The sequence below is a fragment of the Pinus tabuliformis genome, chromosome 3_2 (assembly GCF_031772625.1).
Source record: "Pinus tabuliformis cultivar Carrire ecotype Pingquan chromosome 3_2, CPIR1, whole genome shotgun sequence".
Classification (NCBI taxonomy): domain Eukaryota; kingdom Viridiplantae; phylum Streptophyta; class Pinopsida; order Pinales; family Pinaceae; genus Pinus; species Pinus tabuliformis.
In genome coordinates, this window is record NC_142302.1 from 1243431063 (window position 1) to 1243455152 (window position 24090).

A 24090-nucleotide genomic window follows, 5' to 3' on the forward strand; every position below is an offset into this window, starting at 1 on the left:
TTCGATCTTGTAATTATAGAGAGATTTCGGTCCTATAGTAGAAACAATATTCTTTTTCCTTGCGGTATAGTTTTTCCTTTTGGGTGCCAAAACAATCTTCTCATTATGTTGTTCCTTCCTTGATAGATAGTCGAATTTCAGATCTTCCTGTTATGTATGCCGAATCTCAGACCTTCCTGTAATATATGTCGAGTTTCAGACCTTCCTGTGATGGGTACCAAGTTCTAGATCTTCCTGTCATGTATGCTGAATCTATCCCAAACTAGGTCGAGTACCTTTTCTATACTTCTTCCTTCACTGCTTGTATCCCATACGAATTTCTTCTTATCATCACCATTTGGACAACTTCATTAGGGTATATATAGTGGTTTGTCTGTAGTTGAGGCCGACATGAACAATTTGAGGAGCCGTCTTGTAGAGGATTACTTTTGAGGCCGACTTGCAAAGAGACTAGGGCCGAATTGTTGGAGGAGAGGTAGGATTTTAATTGACACTTAAATATTTTTCTCTCCTATTCCCAATAAGGGTTTATTACATTAAATTTTGACTTTGACATAATAGAAAAATCCTAGAAGCCTACAATGGACCTATGACTATTGACCAAGCATGGAACCCATGCTTTAATAAGTCAAATTAATAATAATAATAAATTTCTTTTGACATATATATTACATCATGACTCACATACAATTATGAAGACCGACATTAGTTACATTCTTCAACACTATCATATACAAATGAAATAGCAATTCATATAATATTGAAGCACAATATAGGAAAGCACATACCCAGCACGTACCACAAGTCAATGAGACAAGGACACCATGAACTGGAACCCAAAGTCTTTTATTATGAATTTCAAACAGTCCCAACAAAACAACGGCTTCACACCATCTTTACAAAATTACATTTAGACCAGAGTCACTACCCTTGTGTGTTGGGAAGCAAATGGCTTCCAATTTATAGATAAATCCTCCATATGGAAAATAACGGCTGGTTGGCTTGATCCCCGTCAAAATAATCTCGACCGTCAATAAATACTTAATCAATTTTTAACCTCTGTTGTCGAGAATACTTATTTTTGAGGAATTTTCGATTTTTTCATTAAAACCATTTTTTATTAATCCAAAAATAATTATTTTGGATTATTTTCCTCAAAAATTTAACTTTGACTTAACCACCAAGGTCCAAGGGCTTAATTTTTTTTAAAAAATCCATTTTTGCCTTGGTGGGGGGTTTCCAAAAATTGACTTCTTCATGACCCACGATTTTTTTGGTAATTTTCCACTTGGAGAAATTAATTTCCCTATTTTTAATTTTTTGACTCTAAATTTATTAATTTTTGGCTTAGGATTTAATTTTTATTTTGTCAGAAAAATTAATTAATTGACACTTGGGGGGATTAATTATTTTTCCACCCTCAAATACTTAAGCCATTGTGCCTTATTGCTAGGGACCATGCACTAAAATATTTTTACATCAAATAATTACAAATGCAACCCTCAAAGGGGGAATACCCGTTTGTTATAGACCCTCAAATAATTACCCAATTCTGTGACACAATATGATCTAGTAGACCAAGTGATCTGTAATAAAATAATTAAGCCAAATAACTTAAATTATTCCCAAATCACTTTTACAATAGACTCGACTAAGAACACTAGGACACCTAAAACTTCGACAATAAACTCTACCTTAGCTTTGGAGTTTAAGCTGGAGGGAAAAACTCTGCCGATAATTTGTGTTTAGAAACACACATAGATCGGTGAGACGAAAAACCTCTTAAGATGAAATTCGTTGTCAAAATCATAGGCTTATCTAGGTTGTTACATAATTAGCGGTCGTACTAGCATCATTTACATTACAATTTGTAGAAATTGGGTTTACAATGACATAATAAGTTGCTGACTGATGATTATGATCTTTGAAAAAATTGGCACAACTGCTTCCTTGGAATTGTGAAAAAATGGGTGCAACAATTCCTTAATACTAAAGAAGATGGTGTGTTCTAGAATTCATATTGGTAGGAGTAAGTGCTAGAGGCTATATTTGTAGTGGTGGGGCTGTTGAGTCGCAATGATATGTTGTGGGTAAAGTATGTGGTTCTGACCCATGTATTGAGTGCTTGAGGTACTATGAGAGGTTCATGGACTGCCCATTAATTTTTTTAAAAGATGTAAAGCTTATTCATTGTGTAGACCAAATTTACTAGATGTGGAATCGGGAAAACTTAGTAAGGTAAAAGAACCATGCGTTTGACTAATATTAAGATAACCTTGGGAAAAACTTGGCAAGTAGCAAAATATAAACAAAATACACATACAAAGATAAAGAAATACAAAAGTCCAAAAATATTAAAGAAATACTCATACAAAGATATAAAGAATTACTTGGGAAAAATGAAGAGAAAATGAGCTACCAGAGTTTGACTTCCAATTCTTGTGACAATGGTGTAGAGTCTAGACAATGCATGAACCATGATTTGAAAATCACAATCTCTTAGTTGATAGAGTAGGGGTGTGCATGTATAATGTATATGTATGAATAAGCCACATAATAGAGATTATGGGAAGGGGAATATAATCCTATAACACACACATATTTAACCCTAATCATTGCTCAAGTGTGCTGTGCAATACCTGTAGAGAATTTCTTCCTCTAAGATAGATTTGTATTTTGGAACTTTCTTTTCCTATTCATACTATAGGTGTCAGTTTTTGCCCCAAAAGATTTGATACGTAGCTAAATGGTATATATCTTATCTATTTCTATGTCGTAGTTTATGTTTTGATAACATAAAGTGATATACATGGCACTTTATATCTATGGGGTTTGATTATTGCATGCATATTGTATCATCCTGAGCCATAAAATAAAATTCCTTAGGGTGTTTTATTGAGTTGGAATGCATCATGCACATGATGGTGGGGTCGATGCTAGTCACATAAGCACTCGGTAGTAGAAGTGGTACATACCTAGTTCAGATGTATATATGGTTTTCCATGATTAATGCATGCACTTGCCTAGGGTTTGATCTGTTAAATTACCCACATAGACACATCTTGTATTAATGAAAATCTAACAGGCTAAAAGGATCTGTGCGGTATAGACCAACTCTTTTAGAGCAAGGGACTTTTAAGGTACCAAGGTAAGATGCCTTTATACTGTAGATATATGGTGGAGAGCGAATTATCGATGAACCATCTTTCATGTTTAGCGACAGTGGTATCCACGTGGGGTTGGCCTTTGAAGTTTGGGGGACTCTCTTCCACACAAAAAATGCCTGACTTGAGTATCCCATCCTGCAGTTGGTTGAGTAGGCATGCATTGCATGCTAATCACTGAACTATCTCGTTCTTCTTTACCTGTGCTTTAAGTGTGGACTCTGGAGTACTGGGCACTAATAAAATAAATTCTTTCATGTTGGTAACAATTGTACTTATATTTGATCATTGTTTCTTGATAAAAAGCTCAAGGAGAAAACACGATATTTATCTAGTTGAAATGGAAAGCGTAACATGATACATCTAATGCAATGAATAAATCCTTGGGGTTTTTCTCTACTAAGTACTAACAAAAACTAAAGAGGAAATGAGGGGATTTACAAAAGATGAACTATCCCATATATAGTAAGACAATCTCTAAACTAAAAATAATTAAACTCTACAATTTGATGCAAATACATCCTGCCTTAATCCTTACTAATGAGCTTGTGATGATGTTTGGAAATTGCAGGACACAACAGCCGACCAAAAGCAAAATATCTTGAGATTGATTGAGGTATCATGCTGGTATGATTTGTTTTTTTGGCAAACATCAAGCATATATGTGTCTTTTACAAATTTGGAAAAATATGTATTCTTTATTTATGCTATGAACTATAATCATCACTCCTAAAATCCGGTCTTGGATGTTAGGAGTGATGGACCTCTTCAATCCAGGGTTCCTTCTAGTAGAATTACACAGCCAGGTCCCCTCAGCACCAGATGATCTCCAGGCAACATCATCAGGAAGCACATTTGTCACTTTGCTATATTTGATTATTCTGATGTGGAGCCCTCTTCTCCCCTTTCTTCTCACTCTGCTTCTAGTTACAGCATGACTTGATGTCTGCATTATATGCTCGACATGGATTTGTATTTGCACTGTTATTTTTTTTGGTATTTCTTTCAATCGGTTAGCTCTTCCTCTGCTTTTAGTATAGTAGTAATAGAAGTTCCTTTCTCACTCCCACTGTCCATGGTGCAATGGTAGTGCATCTGAATCCAGATCAGAAGATTGCATGTTTGATTACAGCTTGAGTGGGCCTAATGGTTAAGAACATGTGTTTCCTCCTAAGAGGTCACATGTTCAAATCCAGAGCAGGGTAGAGTATGTACACCTCCATAGACTTTAGCAGTCAAATTGCTACAGGGAGGCGGGTCCCTTGTCCCACAAAGAAGGAGGTCTCATACACCAATTTGGTGTCCACCTTGGCTATTACCTTAAAATTAAATTATTATTATTATATTCACACTAGCTGTACTTTTGTGTCCCATTAACGAACTTTGTGGTCATTTGTTGGACATTAACAAAAATGTATTATGTTATCTTGTATACTTGCTTAAGTGTTGTTTGTTTACCTTATAAAATACAGGGAAAAGTTGTCATATTGAACTAAGTCAATAAAACCAATGAAATAAGAGGACACATACATGTGCACGTGAATTTTTTTCTCACTCTAGTTGCATATTGTATGTCATTGGGTTAGTTCATATAAAATATTCCTTGTTCTTGAACGTATGATAGTTTTCTCTAGTTCTTAAACAAAATTTCGTATAATCTCCTTACCCAAGTTGTAAATATTATTCATGATTCTTTATTTTAGATTTGATATAATGTACCTTCAGGCACTAGAGGCATGCAATCCCACAACCAGCCCTGTTGATTCACCTTTGCTATCTGGCCTTTGGTCCCTTCTTTACACTGCTCCTGTATATGGTAAATCTCATTTTCTTTAACACCATCTTGGCTTCCAAGTATTTTCTCCTTAGATTTAAGATAATACATTATTGGAATGGTATTTTATGTCTAGTGGTTCTTGACACTGTTGTACCTAGCAGTCCCATTGACTTACTTTTGTCATTATTTGCTGGACATTAATAAATTAACTTATCTTATCTACAGAAGAAAAGGTGGACAAGTATGCAGGAGCTGAAGAAGGCCCTTTTTTGGCAAGGTTGAAACCATTGTCTTTTGGTTCCATAAGGCAGACTGCAAGTTTCCAGGTTGGAAATTTAACAAATTGGCAGAATCTAAACCATGTTCTTCTGATGGTCTATATATTCAACAATAGCTACATACCATTAAACAATATTTTTGGCACAGCATCCTTGGAGTCGATGGAAACTCTATCAACCTCTTCCGTAGTCTTCTGTCCAGACAAGTAATATGGAATTATTTGACTGTTTCACAGCTTAACTATATTTTGGAATTACCGTTTCAACTCATTTAAGTTGGAGAACCAATAACTCTGGGAATTGAGTTGCATTCTCTCTGGGAAAGGAAAATTGATGTAGATGCAAGCAGCAAAACTAATGAACTTTGAGAGAAAAGATACAATCCTTGGAAGTTCTAGAAACATCTTGCAGCAAATGGAAGATACTTATTCTTTATTAAATGATAAATTTAATCTGTGAATGTCTCTGATTTTCTTTATTTATGCAATAAGGAAAAGTAAATAATTGGACTCTGTTATGTATTAAATTGACAATTTGCATATTATGCAGGTTATTGATACAGGGAACAGTATTGTTCAAAATATTGCTGAGTTTATTTTTCTTGGCATTAAAGGTGGGGAGCAGACTTTGGCCCAAAATAATAATTACCTTTATTTCTAGTATAGCATCCATTACAAATTACTGAAATAATCGTTTGCTACTGGTTACATATTCAATGTAGGCAGCTTGGTTATCGAGGGAAAAGCTGTTAAGTCATCAACATTTGAGAAGGAATCTGTAAGGATTGAAGTAACATTTGAAAGCTTCTTCTTGAGGATTGGCAAGTGGCAATCTCCAAAAATACCGTTAGATTGGGTAAATCCAAAAGGGTATGATGTTCAATTAGTTCTATAATAATATTCTTATACATTATTTATGTCCAAGATGAATTTAATGGTTAAATGATTGTCATGAACACGGAATGGTGAAAATTTTATTTTTTTCTGGGCAAAACACGGAGTCTTTTATCAAAATATTATGAAAGCACATCATGTACAAATAAGGGTTTTGTTTCCTCTGTGGATCCAAGTTGATGAATACAACATAATAACGTCATTTAGTTTTACCACATTATTCAACAACATATGCAATTATATAGAATGAACAATATCATAATCAATGTAGCGGAACATAAAGGAACAATAGAAGAAAATCATTCACACATAGAAACACAAGGATTGGTCGGAGACCAAGGCAAAACCCACTACGGGGAAAACCCTTTCAAATTCTTCTTTTTATTAGATTGCGATTGAATGATTCAACAAGAGAGAGTACAATTATCCATATCTTCAACCATAATCCTATCTAGCAAAATCAACTAAACACCGTATATGAGATGAACCCAAACATGCTAATAATCAAAAACCTGATTTAGAAGTTTGCGGTCAACTGTCACTGTCTGTAGTCAACTGTTGAAATTTGCGGTCAACTGTGAAACTCAAAACTTAGGTTCCAACCGCACGCATGAGCCTGTGTGCCTGCGGTTGCGACCAAAATTTGCCTGAAGTATGCTGGCGGCTAGATACCAAACACGTTTGGACCTTGCAATCTTGGACCTGTACGAACCAATCTCCATGACCCAACCTTAGACTTATGCGAGCCAAACCAAAGAAAGAAGAATGACCATGATGATAATGTGCAAATGAGAGTCACTTGACTTGTATTTATAGCCATCCGTGAGTTTCTAATTTCTCTTCTGGGCCGACCGCCGACCTGTCCTTTTTGTGCACATGTGGGCTTTTCTTCAAAAATACACTTTCCCTTGTCTAAATTGCATGCTTCAATAGTCAAAATTGGTCCTGATGTTGGGGTTTATGACAATTCCTCATAATCTTCAAAATCATATTCCATATTTTCATTTATCCCGCCAACGCCACATTTTTTGCACCTATCTCTCATCATTTTTCGTCTTCTCATCACCTTATCATTTTTTCTTTCACTATTATTCTCATCTTGTTCATTTTCACATTTAGCACCTGGACATTTAGGTTGGTTTCCGGTTTGGGTGGTGACTCCACTTATTCATCCATTCACTAGAATGTACTCTAGAAAGAATCTTGGTAGCCTGGTTAACCCCGCTCCCAATCCTGAAAAGGTTCTAAGAGCTCGGTTAAACAAGCTACATTCTAGAGATCGTTTAATTTTTCTCAGACAGGAAACTCTCCTTGATCTCCATTTTCTTTTCATCAATCCTACGAATCAAAACATCATGGGTGACTTGTTAAATTTGGCAACTAGGGCCAAACTCCACCTTGGACAACTCATATGATGCAGCTGATATTTTTATTGGATTCCTCTTTCCGAGAGGTGTAGGATTGATCTAAAGATCATCTCATTCTGACATGTACAAATGGAATTATGAATTTACTTGGTTTATGGAGAAATTGTCAAGGTTGGCCAGCAAACTAATGTAGGCTCAGAAGCCCAATAGTCACGTCTATTCATCTTCAACGTTTGCATATAAATAGAAGGTGCTTTTGCCTCATTTGGACGTCACTCAACTTCTCACACATCTCTCTCTCCTCACATGATTGGGTACGGATTTCTGGGCAGCCTCTCCACACATGCGAAGAAGAAGATAGGTCATTTTTTGTTTTGGGCATTGACTGAATTTCAGGAAGGGTTTTGACCAACGTTGACCAGCCACGTTGACCTGTTTGATTGCGTTTTTGTGAGGGAAATTTCTGTTTGGGTAGGCCACATTTCTGGGCATAGAAATCGAGGCAATTCGTACTGTTTGACCAACGTTGACTGTAGCCTTGACCAAGTTTCACTGAGTTTTTCAGAACTGTTTTGCTGATTCGGATCACTGTTGGAGGCTGAGTTGATTGGGTTTTGACCGAGCTGTCTTGGAGATCAAATTCTGCCCTGTTGACCAGCGTTGACTTTCTGGTTAGGGCTTTCTGTGGCTGTTGTTTGACTGGTCAGATTTCACTTTGATTGGGCAAGTGAATATTACATATTGTACTCTTTCTCTCTGCTGAACTTTTGAAGAATAATAAGAAGAATTGATCAAAGGGTTTCCCCACATTGGGGTTTGTCCTTGGTTGGCGCCATATCTTGTGTCCTCTTGTTTTGGCTTGTCTTCTACTGTTATTGTTTATGTTCTATCTTTATTTTACTGTCATGTTAATGTGATTGCTAATATGGAAATTGATATTGGGCTAATAAGAAAATTGAATTAAACTTCTCTTGAGTCTTAAGCATAGAACATACAATTGTCATCTAAAATTAACATGGTATCGGAGTTGAGGTGAAGACAAAGCCGAACAAAGAGTGAAAAGAGAAATCACTGAGATTTGCTAGACAAGGACTAGAGTCAATGGCCTCCACATCCTACTTCAAATCTGATGACAAACTTCATGATAAGTCTGATTATCATGCATGGAAGATGTCTCTTGATTTGACTTTAGAAGAGCAAGATGTTATGGACTATTTGCAGGGAAAGATTTATGAACCTCCTTCTAATGCACCGACTGCTGCTAAGACAAAGTACTAGAAGGGTGAAGTCAAAGCAAAGAAGATCATCAGAGATTCTATGCATAAGCATTTAGTTGTTTACATCTCTGATTTGAACACATCAAAGGAGATATATGATAGTGTTGATGGTTCTGGACCCGCCAACATTCATGGGATCACCCCGGTATGAAGTCCCAACTAGACCTCACACAGTTTGGTGTGGGAGTCCCATCCGGTATGATGGCCCGGTTGCCATTGTCTTAAGGATTTGCCTCAACTCTTGCTTGTCAGCACAGGAGAGTGGTTCGCTTTGTCTTCGAGAAGTGAAGTTCGCGTGCCTGGTGAGTGTAAGTGTACTTGTGTCAATGGTTCTTTCACTATGAGGGGAAGAAGGTGAAGATGAGTTCAGGGTTGAAAGATATCAGTCCCAACTCGGCTAGGAACACACAACACAAAAGGACGTACACAGCTTCTGGCGGAGCAGTCCACTCGGATGCGGCAGTCACAACATAGAAGGTAAGATAACATGTACAACACTCACGAAACAGTCCGAATGAGTGCAACAGTTGTTACGGCAAGGTTTAGGTGAAAGGTCTGTCTGATGTCCAGCAAAGCAGTTGACACGGACGGGACAACATTAACAACATATACAACACATTTTCATTAATAGATTATGCATTACAACAAATGAAACAGTTCAGATGTAGAACACAGGTTAAAGCAACATGCATTACAAGTGTTAAAGATCAGTCTTACAACAAATACAATACATGTGTGAAAACGTGTTGGCTTGTTAACAAGCTTCTGAATTAAGCGAAAGTTCCAAGACACATCGTTACACCATACATCACTAACCCCGTCAGCGGGGTGTTGGAGCCACTACTTACTCCTCAAAGAAAAGATTACAGACTCTCTTGGCTATGTGGGAGGAGCTAAGGTGAAAAGTCCTTTACATGTACAAATGAAGGGGTATTTATAGCCAAGGGTGAAACTAATCCTTGTGGTTGTTCGACTACTCTCATGACCATTTGACTTCCATGACTCTTTGTTCAACAAGTGGGTCTCTTGGACTTCCACGTTACATCACATTGATTGACAACAAGCCCATAGTGGAGATGTGGGTGACATGACTCATGACGTGACTCGACATGACTTGACATGACAATGCTGGTACATTCGTGTTGTTGCTGGAGTGCATGTCGAGCTATAGTGCTGCTGGATGATGGATGTCTTCATGGTGTATCATAGCTTCACCTCCGCATGGCGAAGTGCGCGGAGTCTTCGATGGTCCTTGGTTCGCTTGATGAAGCTTTAGCATGTTGTTCCTTGCTTGCATGTTGGAAGGCTTGACAGGCTCATCTGTTCACGAAGGTGCATGTTCGTCGCGTTCGTCTGCTTCACATGCTTCGTTTGTTCGTTCGTTGGTGAACTTGTCATTCTACATGTGCTCTCTTAGTTCATCCCATTCGTCGTCTTGCCATGTTCGTTGGTGTCAGTGTTGTGAAAATCGCGATTTAATGAAAAAATCGCGATTTTTTCAGTCTGCCGATCAAATCACGATTTTTATACGAAAAAATCGCCGGTATTTTTTTTTGCCGATTTTTACTGAAAAAATCGCAATTTTATGAAAAAATCGCAATAAAAAACGAAAAAATCGTCGGGGGTCACGACAGCATGGTTTTATAAGGTTTTTTTGGGTTTTTCATGCGCTCATTTGGACAGTCGCGCGCGGAGGGAGGAGGAGCTCTTGGAGACCAAGCTGAAGAGGGTTTTTAGCCAAATCTAAGTGCTTAGAGGAGAAAATCAAGAGGAGACCACCGATTTCTCCATAGAAACGGTATGAGGATTAATTTTTTTTTGTTTTCATTGTTTAAAAACATTGTTTTTGTATGTTTTTCATTGTTTTTGGTTGGGAAACTTGGTATGGGCACCATTTTTCTTTTGTTTTCATTGTTTTTAAAGAATTTTTTGTATTTCTTCATTGATTTGGGATGGGTAACTTGGTATGACTATGGGAACCAATTTTTTTTTTTTTTTTTTTTTCATTTTTTTAAAACATTGTTTATGTTTTTTTCATTGTTTTTGCCATTTGGTTGGGTAACTTGGATTTGAAATGGTTGGGTAATTTGTGTTTGAAACTTTGAACTTTGGAATGGTTGTTTTAGGTTGGGTTATGGGTAACTTGGATTTTCATTCTACAATCATCAATGTAAAAATTAAAAATTAAAATACTAAATTAGTAAATTGTAATTTGTAAATTTGTAACTTGTAATTTTGTAAATGCTAAATTGTAATCCTAATCCTTATTTTCCCATAGGTTCACAACTGCACCAAAACACCATTCAAGACTTCAAGTTTGCAACTTCAAAGTTCAAAAACAAACATGCCAAGGAAATTGGATCCTTTCTGGGAATATGCTGTACCTCATGCTCCGAATGATAGACAAAACTTGAGTTGCAAGTTGTGTGGAAAGGAGATGTTCGGGGGGGTGTACAGGTTGAAGTTTCACCTTGCACAAATCCCTGGACATGATGTGGGGCCTTGTACAAATACAAATCCTGAACTTATCCAAAGAGCCATGAGAGCATTGGAAGAATTAGAGCAGACTAGAGAGGCCAAAGAAGAACTCAAAAGGCAACTAAAAAGGTCAGCTGAAGGAAGTGGGCCAAGTGGCACTGGTTCTACTGCAGCATCAGCCAATCCGGTAGCTGCATCATCATTTTTTGTTCCTCGAACCACACCTGGTTCACAGCCATCTATTGGTTCAATGCTAAAAAGAACTGAGAAAGAACAAGCTGACAAGTTGATGGCAAAATTTCTCCTCTGGAGTGATATTCCTTTCAGCATTGTAAGGAATAATCCATTTTTCCAACCTACTGTTGATGCTATTTCCAGTGTTGGCCCGGGGTACAAAATCCCTTCTTATCATGATTTCAGACGCCGGATTCTTCAAAATGAAAAGTGTGGCTGCACCCAAAGATTGGAGGATTTTAGGGCATCATGGGCACAAACAGGATGCACTGTTATGTCAGATGGTTGGACTGACCAAAAGGGGAGAACCCTTATAAACTTCTTGGTTAGTTGTCCCAAGGGGACTATGTTTATCAAATCTGTTGATGCATCTACACAAATCAAAGATGCAAGAACTTTATGTGATTTGCTGGATGTGTTTATTTTGGAGGTGGGTGAACAACATGTTGTCCAAGTCATAACGGACAATGCTGCAAATTATGTTCCTGCTAGTAGGATGCTTATGGACAGACATCCTACTTTATTTTGGACACCTTGTGCTGCCCATTGTATTGATTTGATGTTAGAGGACATAGGGAAAATTCCCTTTGTCAAAGATATTGTTGACTCATCAAAAAGCATTACAAAATTTATATATAATCATACATCTGTGCTTAGCTTGATGAGAAGATTCGCCAACAACAAAGAGTTGGTGCGCCCCGCCATTACACGGTTTGCCCCCAGTTTCATATCTCTTCAATCACTCTTGACTTCTATGTGGCATGTGAAGAGAATGTTTCTTTCAGAAGAGTGGCGTGCTTTGCCAATGAGCCGCAAACCAGAAGGAGAGGCCGTATGCAGACTAATTTCATACCAGGAAGACTTCTGGGCGAGAGTGCAGGAGGTGTGCGTCGTTACTGAACCTTTGGTAAAGGTTCTTCAGTTGGTTGATGGTGAGAAGCCCGCAATGGGCTATTTGTATGAAGCCATGGACAGGGCCAAAGAAGCCATTCAGGCCTACTATGATGATAAGGGAGATGATGGGTTTCAAAAACAACTCCTATGGGGAGTGATTGATGAGAGATGGAACAACACACTCCATCGTCCCATTCATGCTGTTGGGCTTTTCCTGAACCTTGCATTTTCTTATGCATGTGAATTTGATTTTGATGCTGAGATCATGGATGGATTCTTATCCTGTGTCCAGAAGATGGTGCGATCTCCAGAACAATGTATAGAGATCTCTAAACAAATTGAGACATATAGGATGGCAGGTGGCACATTTGGCTTTGACATGGCTATCACTGATAGGACGATTAAAATGCCAGGTATTTTTTAGTTTGTAACTTTGTTTCAAATTTCATTGTCTCTTCAAATTCCATTTTTTTCTTATGTTTATTTAAAATTTTATTTGTAATTTTGTTGTAGATGCATGGTGGAAAATGTATGGTGGCAGGGTACCCCTTCTGCAAAAGCTTGCCATTCGCATCCTCAGCCAAACATGCAGCTCCTCAGGATGTGAGCGCAACTGGAGTGTATTTGAAAAAATACACAACAAGAAGCGCAACAGGTTAACACTTAAACATTTAAAATATTGCAAATTTCCAAATAAATTTTTGAATTCATTAAACAATATTTTTTTTATAATTATTAATTATTATTTCATGATCTTTGTACAGGTTGGAGTCCCAACAACTTAATGACATGGTCTACGTCTACTACAATCTTCGATTGTGGGTGAGGCAACTTGAGAGGACACCTGATGTGGATGCCATCTCATTGGATGGGATTGACACCACTGCTGCATGGAGGGTTGAGGCCGAGAGGCCTCTCATGGATTCTGCTGATGATTGGTTAGTGCAGGATGTAGTGGAGGGGGAGGAGGAGGAGGAACAGGAGGAGGAGGTGACACCGCCTGCCCGGGCTACCACTGCCACCAGTAGAGGACGTGGTCTACCTCCTATAGCTCCTACTTCTAGTTCTTTAGCTTCTAGAGCACATCAGACTCCACTGCCATTTCCACCAGCACGGGCACAACATCTACATCTAGAGGGAAAGCTGTGGCATTTTCTCGCAAGAGGGGCAGAGGAAATCAATAGGATTAGACTTTCATTTTATTGTATATGACATTATGACATGATGAGATACATTATCATATTTTTTGTTGATATTTTGAGGCTGAGTTGGGACTCAGGAGTCAGGACTTACTATTCAGGACATGATTCAATGTTATGTGTGATTTTAGCTCTAGAAATGATATTAAACATCTTATATATTAGTTTTTTTATCATATTTATGTGTCAATGTATTTATTTTATGTTGTAGATGGTTTAGATATTAAAAAAATTGAAAAAAAAAATGAAAAAAATGAATATTTTTGTACCAAACGATTTTTTCCCGATTTTTTTCCGTTTTTTTCCCGATTTTTCCGATTTTTTTTTTCTGATTTGTTCCCCGCGCCGATTTAATCCTGATCGCGATTTTCACAACATTGGTTGGTGTACCTGTACTTGCAGTCACTCATAACGAGATGACATCAAATCCAAAACCTCCTAGTCTACCATGACACATGATCATTCAGATGTAGGTCATCGGGAGAGGCAGCAAGGCTGTGATGCGGGATGATGGCTGCGAGAAACTGCCGATGAAAACTGCGCAAGAGTCACTGAGAGATGGAGACGGGCAATCTGAGTCGACAGTGATTGTTTGCAAGGTTTGGCTCGGCTGGGAGGTAAAATTGCACAAATTTTGGGAGGAACAGTTCAGGCTGTTGGAAGGCAAGGCAGGCATGCTCTGCGCATTTTTCAGAACGAACGGGCAACGGGGCTGGACAACCATATTTGCGCAATTTTCTAGAGGAACGGGCTGGGCTGCATGAAGGGTCAGCAAGCAGGGATTGCACAGTTTTTCTGGGGAACTGCCCGAGAGACTGGCAGCCAAAACTACGCAATTCCCAGAGGGAACTGCCAGTTGGCTACTGAGGTCATTGGCAGCCAAAACTGCACAATTCCTAGAGGGAATTGCCAGTTGGCTGCTAGGGAGACTGGCAGCAGAAATTGCGCAATTCCCAGAGGGAACTGGCAGTCTGCTGCTAGGGGCTGCTGGCAAGGAAAACTGCACTAAGGCCAGGAGGCTGGCCTGTTGATCATCTCTGTGCAATTTCTAAGTTGAGCTGACTGATGGGCAGCGGAAGACTTGCTCATGAACACTGCGCAATTTCTGAGATGAACAGTTGGTCGACTGTCGGGATGACTGATTGGGAAAACTGCGCAATTTTCTAAGGGAGACAGGGACGAGCATTTGGTGTTTGTCCGGCCTGTCTGTGCAATTTCCTCAGTTAGTTGAGCGGGTGAGGTCAGTGGCCTTTGCGCAATTTTTTAGGGGAGTCAGTCTTGGGGTGACTGTTGGGTCCCACTGTCCGGGTGACCAAAATGAGAGTTGATTGGATTGCTTGCGGGCAACTTAGCTTGAAAAGACTAGCTTGGTGCTTCTGCGCTGTTCTGGTTGATAGTTGATCGAGTCAATGGCAGGGTGATGGTCCAGCTGTCAGAGGGGAGTCAGGTCGTCAAAACCTTCAGCAAAAATGGCTAAGTGTGTGAACAATTGAAAGATGCATAGGTGATCATACAAACACACACTCGCATGACTTGACGAAACGACCAAACCATCCAGATACACATTGATCCAAAATGGATCTAACATAGACTTTTAAGTCTGAATTTTCCTCACAGAGGAAAAATGAAAGTCAAGGGATGCTCTTGGAAATAGTCCCATTGCATAGATCTCTTCAATCTGAATCTAATGCAATTTGAATGGGCTAAATTGGACTTCGGATGAAGAAGTTATTGCAAAAGGAAGATTGCCCATTATCCTTAGAAAATGAGGCAAATCCTTATGAAAATGGGCTTAAGGCTTTATATGCGTTCCTTAAGGAAATCGCATCGGAGAAAAGCAAAGGAGCGGACAACAGACCGAAGGACGCAGCGACATGCAATTGCGATTGCAATGATGCGATAAGACATGAACCATCGGATCGAGAGTCAGATCAACGGTCATGACTTGATTGGTGATCGGCGATCGGGGAAGCTTAAGGACCATGGACCATGGGAGCAGCGGTACTCCAATATGCCAAAATGTCGATAGTCGATAGCCGATGCGCCAATGGGCCGATAACTGAAGTGCCGATGCGTCGATGGGCCGATAGCCGATGAGGCACCGATCAGAGTGATCGGAGATCGACGAATCCCTGATACAAAGGGCCAATGCACATTGTGATATGCGACTTGCGATATGCTGATAAAAGGCAGACCCGATAGAGTTTATAAGCGTGATTTCATAACTTTTGAAATCCGAATTTACGGGATTTCTGTGTATTTCCTGTGTATTTGGTTTTTTGGCCATACGCCTATGTGATTGCGATTTGTGATTGCATTCCAGTTGAAGTTCGCTTTTTGCGCCTGATAGTATATTTCTGTGTATTGGAAATATGGTTATTTCGTAGATTTTGTCCTAGAAAGTGCCCGCCAATTCCTTTGTAAACTGTCCCTGTTCTTGAATCATTTGTGCCACGTTGTAAGCGGGCGTTTTGTAACAATGATGCGTTGTAACAGGAATGCGTTATACGCAGAGAGCCACAGAGCCACAGAGCCAGATGGCCAGTCGCAGAGCCAGAGAGCCAGAGAGCCAGAGGGCTAGTCGAAGAGATAGAGGGATGATTACACACAGAGAAACGGACAGGCAGCTGCAGAGCCAGAAGGACGCCTCACGAAAGCCAAAGAGCACAACTGACAAAGGGAGTTTTTGTCCCTTCAGAGAGCTGATAGAGGCAGAGCCACCGGAGCTTGGAGTTTTGGAATCGCTTGGAGGTCGAACGAAACCAGAGAGCTCAATTGACAGAGGGTCGCTTGGAGGTCAAACGAACCCAGAAGCTCGTAAGAGCTAAGAGCCAGAGCCAAGAGCCAAAGCTAGAGCGAGAGCTGAGAGCCAGAGCCAGAGCCAGAGCCGAGAGAACAGCAAAGAGATCAAATGATCCAGCTATTGTTGGTGTCTGAAGTGTGCTGAAGACAGAAGAAGGATTCTAGAGACAATACAGAATTCTGAGGGAGTCAGAAGGGCCAAAAGCTCAAAAAGCTCAGAGCACTGATTGAAGGAGTCAAGTCTAGAGAAACCTAGATCTCTCTGTAGAGTATGGACAGCCAGCGGGATAAGATGGTATTTTAAACCCATAGGTTCAGTTGTAAACCAATGGAGTTGAGTGTGGAACTTGTAAAAGAAAGATTACCATAATCCCAGAGAGCCTAGTCGAGTTGACTAGAGCTCATGGAGATGTAGCCCAAGATATCAGGGTGAACTCCATATTATATTGTTGTCTTATGTGTTTATTTATTTGCTGCATTGCATTTACTGTTATGTGTGTTTAAATATCAGCAAAGCAAATAAACTTAAGGCAACTATACAGTTAGAGGCCAACATAAGCATACACCTATTTCAAGTTCTTTTAATTCTGCAAATTGTCAAGCATAAGCTAGATCTTGGGAATATTTAAGCTTTGGAGTGGGAGAGGTTCTTGTAAGCTGACAAGAAGCCTTTTAGTGCCCCATTTCAGATCAGGTGGTATCAGAGCAGGTCATATCAGATCTGGTTTTATCAGAGCAAAGGTTGGTTAACCCCACCTTCAAAGAAGGTTATATCAGAACTGGTTATACTAGAGCAGATTGCATCATGATACAAGTGGTACCAGATCAGAATGCTTGATTGACCGAGCAATCTATATACTTGTTTAACTTGAAAGGTGTTCAAACAATAGCAAGGATTTTACTGTTTGATTGTTTGTAAATTGACTGTTGTGTGAGTTTGCAGAGGTGAAAGCTACTGTTAGCTAAGTCCAGGAAAGGACAAGAAGGAAGAAGGGCTGAAGGCATTCTTGTTATCCCAAAGGCCCTCAAAGCAATCCTTGAAGCACAAGAGGTTTGTTGCAAAAGGTTGCTTGAATAAGCTCTTTGTTAATCTTGTTTGAAGTTCTTTTGTTAATTTTGATAATGACAACTTCTACAAGTGAGTCCTCAAATTCTTCTTTCTTCACAAGATTCTTTGATGAAGACAAGAAGCAAGACTTGTTCACCATGATGGATATGATGAGAGAAATGTATGAGGATGGAAGGAAGAGCATCATACTTAGAGAGCAGTTGAATTCCATGAAGGAAGAGAAGCAGTTGCTTTCTGACAAATTGCAAATATGAACCTGAAAAGGATGCATGAGTTGGAGACACAACTCTTTGTTGCCAAAGAAGCTTTGGTCAAGTATCACCTTGAAGAAGAGGTAAACAATTCCTGTTTGTCTTCAAATTCTTTTAAGAATGTTTATATTGGTTCTTTTGAAAAACATACCAGAGGCATAGGTTCCAAGTTAATGTCCAAGATGGCCTATGAAGGAAAAGGTTTGGGCAAACATGCACAAGGTATTGTTGAGCCAATAATGGTTGAGGAAAGGCCTAAGTATTTGGGTCTTGGCTATGGATAGTCTTATGGAGAAAGTTCCAAAGCAGCCATGAAGACAATTGAAACAGTTCCAAGAAGGAGTTTCATTTCAGGTCTTCTACCTCAAGAGTGTAAAAATTGTATTCATGGGGAATGCAATAGCTTGAAACATCATTTGCAGGATGCAGGTGTTCATAAGCATACACTTGAACCTGAGAGTTGTGGAAACTCTGAAACCATTGAAGAGGTTGATGGTGTTCCAAAGGGAGCTACTTCTTCATTCAATTCACCTCCTCATGAAGGCAATAAAGGTGAAAAGAGAAAGGTATAAATCTAGTTCTAATCATATTCCTTTTGATTATGTAAAGCATGATAAATTTCCATATAAGCATGGGAAAAGAATTGCATGTTCTTTTTGTGGTTTGGTTAACCATAATGTTTCTAGTTGTTGGAAGAGAATGGCCACATGCAGGAAACTTTGGAAGGAAAAGAAGAAAGAAGCCAAAGGTCCATTGGACAAGGAAAATCATGCTGTTGAGGAGATGCACATGTGTTGCACTTACTGCCATAAGCAGGGACATATTGCTGCAAAGTGTTGGACTTTGAATCCAACAATACTTCCACAAAACTTGAAGAAGGTGGAAAGGGAAAATTGTAGAAATTTCTCATTTCCCACCCCGGTTTTTAGTTTCTCCTTATTTCTCCCATATAGTTAAATGCCCTTTCCCATAACCATACATTTAACAAGCTGGAAAAAATAAATTTGCTGAAAACACAAATTCTGGAAATTTTACAGAATGCTGGAAATTGCAGAAATAAAAATTAGCAATAATAAACAGCCATTAAAACACATTTAAACATAGATTTTTGGTCAATGTGACCCTGGAAAAACCCCCTACAACTCTTGGGGAAAACCAGTTTGAGAGCTCTTCTTTATTTCTGGAAAATGCCTTTTTACAGTAAGAGAAATATTCATCAAAAATCAGCAAGCAAACTTTTACAACTTATCTCAGCCTTGCTGAAACTCTGCCTTGCTGAAACTCCGCCCTGCTGAAACTCCGCTGTACAGACTTGCTAAAACTCCGCCTTGCTGAAACTCCGTTGTACATACTTGCTAAAACTCCGCCTTGCTGAAACTCCGCTGCTGAAACTCCGCAGCTCACTGTCCAGAAATCTCCCTTGCTCTCCTTCTCTCAATCCGCTCATGAAAGAATTAATGACCTTTTCCTCCTTTAATCTAACCCCAAGTGACTTTTGGGTGATCCCTAATCCAATGGCTGAAATAGATTGAGATCTAAGGCTGAGATTAAATGCTCATTTAAATCTCACTTTTTATTTTTTAATTCACCCCACTTTAATAAAGACCCACTTAGTCATTTATTTCCAAAGTCACTTTTCCTTTCTAATTTTTCATTGACTTTATAAAAGTCACTTTAAAATTAGACTTAGTAACTTTATCACTTAAAGTCACTTTTAAATTAGATTTAACTTTATAAAATTATAAATTCACTTTAGGAGAAAAATTAAATTCTTTTTGAACACTTTTCCCTAGGCCAAAGATCAAAGCCTTAGGGAACCACCTGTCCTCCGGTACCAAATTTCAACACTCCCTCTTACCGAGGAAGGTGTTCCTCACCACACCCATCTTGTCTCTGAAGTAGACATGCTTGCCCCGTGGTAAGGCTTTGGTAAGAATATCTGCAACCTGCTCATCAGTGGAAATATACTCAAGCTTCACAACTCCCTTCTGAACATAGTCTATGATGAAATGATATCTGATCCCAATATGCTTTGACCTGTCATGAAACACTGGATTCTCAGTGAGTTTAATGCAACTCTGATTAACACAGTAAATCACTGAAGGTCTCAACGGCTGACTAAATAAGCCAAACAACACCTTGCGAAGCCAGATAGCCTCACAACTAGCTAGACTGGCTGCCATACACTCTGCTTCCGCTTAACTCAGTGCTACTGACTGCTGCTTCCGGCTGAACCATGACACTACTGCTGAACCCAACCCAAAACAACACCTTGAAGTGCTCTTCCTACAGAAGCACAACCTGCCCAATCAGAATCAGTGTATCCTGCCAATGTACTCCATCTCCCTACCTGTAGTCCAGACCATAATCCACTGTCCCCTGCAAGTACCGCAAAATGTGTTTTGTAGCCCCCCAGTGAACCTTCCTAGGCTCACACATAAACTGACTCATCGTGTTGACTGCAAAACAGATATCTGGTCTAGTGTTGACCAAATACATCAAGGAACCAATCAGCTGCCTGTACAATGTGGGATCCACCAACTCGGAATCCGAAGCATGAAGCTTCTTCCAGTTGGTGATCATCGGTGTCGACATGGGTCTACAATCCTCCATGTGGAATCTGCTAAGGATGTCCACAATATACTTCCCCTGCCCCAGGAAGAAATGCCCCTCCTCCTGCCACACCTCCAAGCCCAAAAAGTAATGCATCAAGCCGATGTCCTTCATCTCAAACTCCGTCGCAAGATCTCTCTTGCAGTGCTCTATGAGTCTCTCTGCACCTGTAATGACCAAGTCATCCACATACAGCACTAGAATGAGAGGCTCCTCACCAATCACAATAAAGTAAAGGTTCGGATCTGCCTCACTCTTTGTGAAACCCATCCCCTGCAAATATGTATCTATCCTGGAGTACCAAGCTTTGGGAGCTTGCTTCAGGCCATAAAGGGCCTTCTTCAGTCTGCACACATGGGACTCCTTCCCATGCACTTCAAAGCCCTGTGGCTGCTCAATGTACACCTCCTCCTGTATGAAGCCATTGAGAAATGCAGTCTTCACATCCATCTGGTGGATCTTCCAACCCATCTCTGCTGCTATCGATATAATGGAGCGGATCGAAGTATATCGAGCCACGGGAGCAAAGGTCTCCTCATAATCAACTCCCTCTACCTGGGAGAACCCTCTAGCCACAAACCTTGCTTTGAATTTCTCAATGCTGCCATCTGCAGCATGCTTTACCTTGTAAAGCCATCTGGAAGTAACCACGGATTTGCCCTCAGGCCTCGACACCACCTCCCAAACATCATTCTTCATGATAGAAGAATACTCCTCCTGCATGGCCTCTCTCCAGACCTGCTGGCTAGCTGCCTCCTCATAGCTAGAAGGCTCAGAGTCAAGGATGCTGGTAACCATCGCCATATAGCTACAAAACCTCTCAGGTGGTCTACTCTCTCTGACCGGTCTCTTCGGCTCAGCAACAGATGAGGCATCTCTCAAGGTGTCCTGAAGCCACTTGGGCTTCCTCTTCCCTGAGCGCACTTCTCCCACCGGAGAATGAAACTCCTCCTCCTCGTCATCATCAAGAGCTTGAACTCCTGACTGTCTGTCTGCTGTCCTCCTGCTTGCACTTGAACCTGTAGAAGTTGAGGTACCGTGTGAACTGTCCATCAGTGGACTCCCTAGTGAACTGCTCTGTGAACTACTCTGCATGCTGCCCGGAGCACCACCCCTCTGGCTCGGTGAGCCACTGCTCACTGACGGACCTGACATCCTCATAGATGTACCTCCTGATCCTCCTGATCCCTGCCCACTGGATCCCTGCGGCTGACTCAACTGCTGCTGAGGGTCTGGATGATCCAGATACTCTAACTCCCGTGACCTCCTAAAGGCCCTGTCCTCCTCGAACTTCACATCCTGTCTGACAACAACCCTCCTCTCTGCAGGAATGTAAATCCGAAAGGCCTTTGAGGTCTCACTGTAGCCCACAAAGATACCCTTCTCTGCGGTGGGCTCTAGTTTGGTCCTCTTCTCCTTGGGTATATAGGAGTATGTAATGCATCCAAAGATATGAAGATGACCAATATCAAGCTTCTTCCCAGAGAAAGCCTCCTCCGGAGTCATGTGCCCCAAGGCACGATGCGGATTCCTGTTTTGCAAGTAAACAGCTGTGTTGCAGGCCTCTGCCCACAAGAACAATGGCAACCCCTGATCATGTAACATGGCTTTGGCAGCCCCTATGATGGATCTGTTCTTCCTCTCTGCAACCCCGTTCTGTTGGGGGTTGTACGGAACAGTGAACTCCCTCCTAATGCCTGCTTCCGCACAATAGTCAACAAACTCTCCAAGGGTGTACTCTCCTCCATTGTCCGACCTCAGGGACTTGATCTTTCGACCTGTCTGTGTCTCCACAAGAGCTCTGAACTCCTGAAACCACTTGAAGACCTCACTATTGGTCTTCAAGAAATAAATCCAGGTCCTCCTGGAGTGATCATCAATGAATAAAACATAGTACTCATATCCACTCAAGGAAACATGAGACATCCGACCGCTCACATCGGAATGAATCAAATCAAGTATCCCAGTCGCTCTGTTGTCACTGCTGGGAAAAGGGGATTTGGCAAACTTGCCCATCGCACATCCTCTGCAAGTATCAAAGTGATCAGTACTGAAATCTGGCACACCTGTAGTGATCTCCCGCAATGTCCTCCATGATACATATGTCCCATCCTGCGGTGCCAAATCTCACACAGCTCAGAACTGCTAGCTATGCTGTCAGTACTACTGCTCAATGCCAAAAGGGGCTGGAATGCAAACTTGTACACCTTTGCATGGTGTACACCTATCACTCTAGCTGAATCAGCTGGAGTGCCCCTGGGATACATCAACACCTGTCTTCCCCTGAACAGTACCTCATATCCTCTGTCCTCCAAAGTTGAGACGGATATGAGGTTCTTCCTCATCCCTGGCACATAAAGAACATCTGACACTTTCAAGGGAGGTTTGGACTCCCTCTGAAATGTCAGTGTCCCCACCCCGACTGCTCTAACAACTCTGTCATCACCGAGTACTACCTCTATATCAGTGCCACTCTCTGAAAGCTCTGAGAAGTACTCACAGACTCTTGTCATGTGACGTGAAGCCCCACTGTCCACATACCAGATACCTGAAGATGCTCCACTAATCGAGGGAAAAGCATGCTCCCTCTGAACCTGTGTGGCAGGTGAACCTGCACTAGAGGACTCACACGTAGTGAATGCAAACTCCTGGTCAAAACAACCTGCAAAGTCCTTAATCTCTGTTGAAGCTGCCACGTCCTGGTTCTTCCCCTTCTTCTTCTTCTTCTCCGGACACACAACTGCATAGTGTCCCATCTTTTGACAATTCCAACACTTCACCTTGGAATAGTCCTTCTGTGTGTTCCCCTGTTTACCTTTACCTTTGCCTTTGCCCCCACCACTGCTTGTGGAAGCCTGCTTCTTCCCTTTGCCTTTCTTGCCTCCTGCCACCAGTGCTACATCCTCATCCTGCTCAACTGGCTTGGCTGCCCCAAGCTGACCTTTCCTAATCTTTGTCTGAATGCAATCATCCCAAAACCTCTCCCATGTGGGAAGGGTCTCACATGCACAAACCCCATCAGCAAAGTTCAACCATGAACGGGGGAGGCCATTCACTGCAATCCGCACCAACTCAGTGGGTGGAATGGCCTCTCCAATCGCTGCCAACTCATCTCTCACATTAGTAATCTTTGTGAGATATTCAGCTGCACTATCATTACCCTTTTTAATGTTCTTCAGCTTCTCCTTCAGGACCATCTTCCGGTTCTCATTGGTACTCTGGTAGAGATTGGACAATGCTGTCCACATCTCATGGGCATTGCTCTTTCCTCTCACATGAGGAATGCAATGGTCTTTGATTCTGTCTAGAATCAGCCTCTTACCCTTGTTGTTTTTTTTATTATAAGCTGTCAACTGAGTAGCATCAGTAGGCACAACAACAAGGTTCTGTGTGGTATGCACCATGATATCCCAGAGTTTTGCCTCCTCAAAGATACTCTGCATTCTCTCCTTCCAAACGTTGTAATTTGTATGACCATCCAGCCTATCCTCCACCCTCAATCCCAATGACATCCTGCTGTCCTAAAAATGAAAAATAGCACTGTTGTAGTAAAGATAAAACTGTTGTTTATGAAAAAAATCAGCTTGCTGGAATTTTCTGAGTGAAAAATCAGTAGCTGTAATTTTTCCTTTTGCTGTCCCAAATTGTCCTTCAGCACTCAAGCTCTGATACCATGTAGAAATTTCTCATTTCCCACCCCGGTTTTCAGTTTCTCCTTATTTCTCCCATATAGTTAAATTCCCTTTCCCATAACCATACATTTAACAAGCTGAAAAAAATAAATTTGCTGAAAA

The 24090-nt window shown here is 40.7% G+C and overlaps 2 protein-coding genes across 7 annotated transcripts in view; both read left to right on the forward strand.

The window, feature by feature from the left end:
• The window catches only part of LOC149185237 (plastid-lipid-associated protein, chloroplastic-like), a 147249-nt gene that overhangs the window by 86696 nt on the left and 36463 nt on the right, over positions 1-24090 (forward strand). For 3 of the 6 annotated variants that reach the window (XM_089417848.1, XM_089417850.1, XM_089417851.1), the window contains 5 exons: positions 3736-3780; positions 4890-4980; positions 5167-5267; positions 5769-5832; positions 5941-6088. In XM_089417848.1, the coding sequence (XP_089273974.1) occupies positions 3736-3780; positions 4890-4980; positions 5167-5267; positions 5769-5832; positions 5941-6088 (449 nt within the window). The remainder of the gene's footprint in view (positions 1-3735; positions 3781-4889; positions 4981-5166; positions 5268-5768; positions 5833-5940; positions 6089-24090) is intronic. The other 3 variants (XR_016257360.1, XR_016257359.1, XM_089417849.1) reach the window with 2 other exon arrangements.
• LOC149185238 (uncharacterized) lies at positions 12769-13574 on the forward strand. Its single transcript, XM_089417997.1, has 2 exons — positions 12769-13017; positions 13127-13574. Exons 1-2 carry the CDS (start codon positions 12890-12892, stop codon positions 13572-13574), a joined length of 576 nt encoding a protein of 191 aa, XP_089274123.1. The 5' UTR covers positions 12769-12889.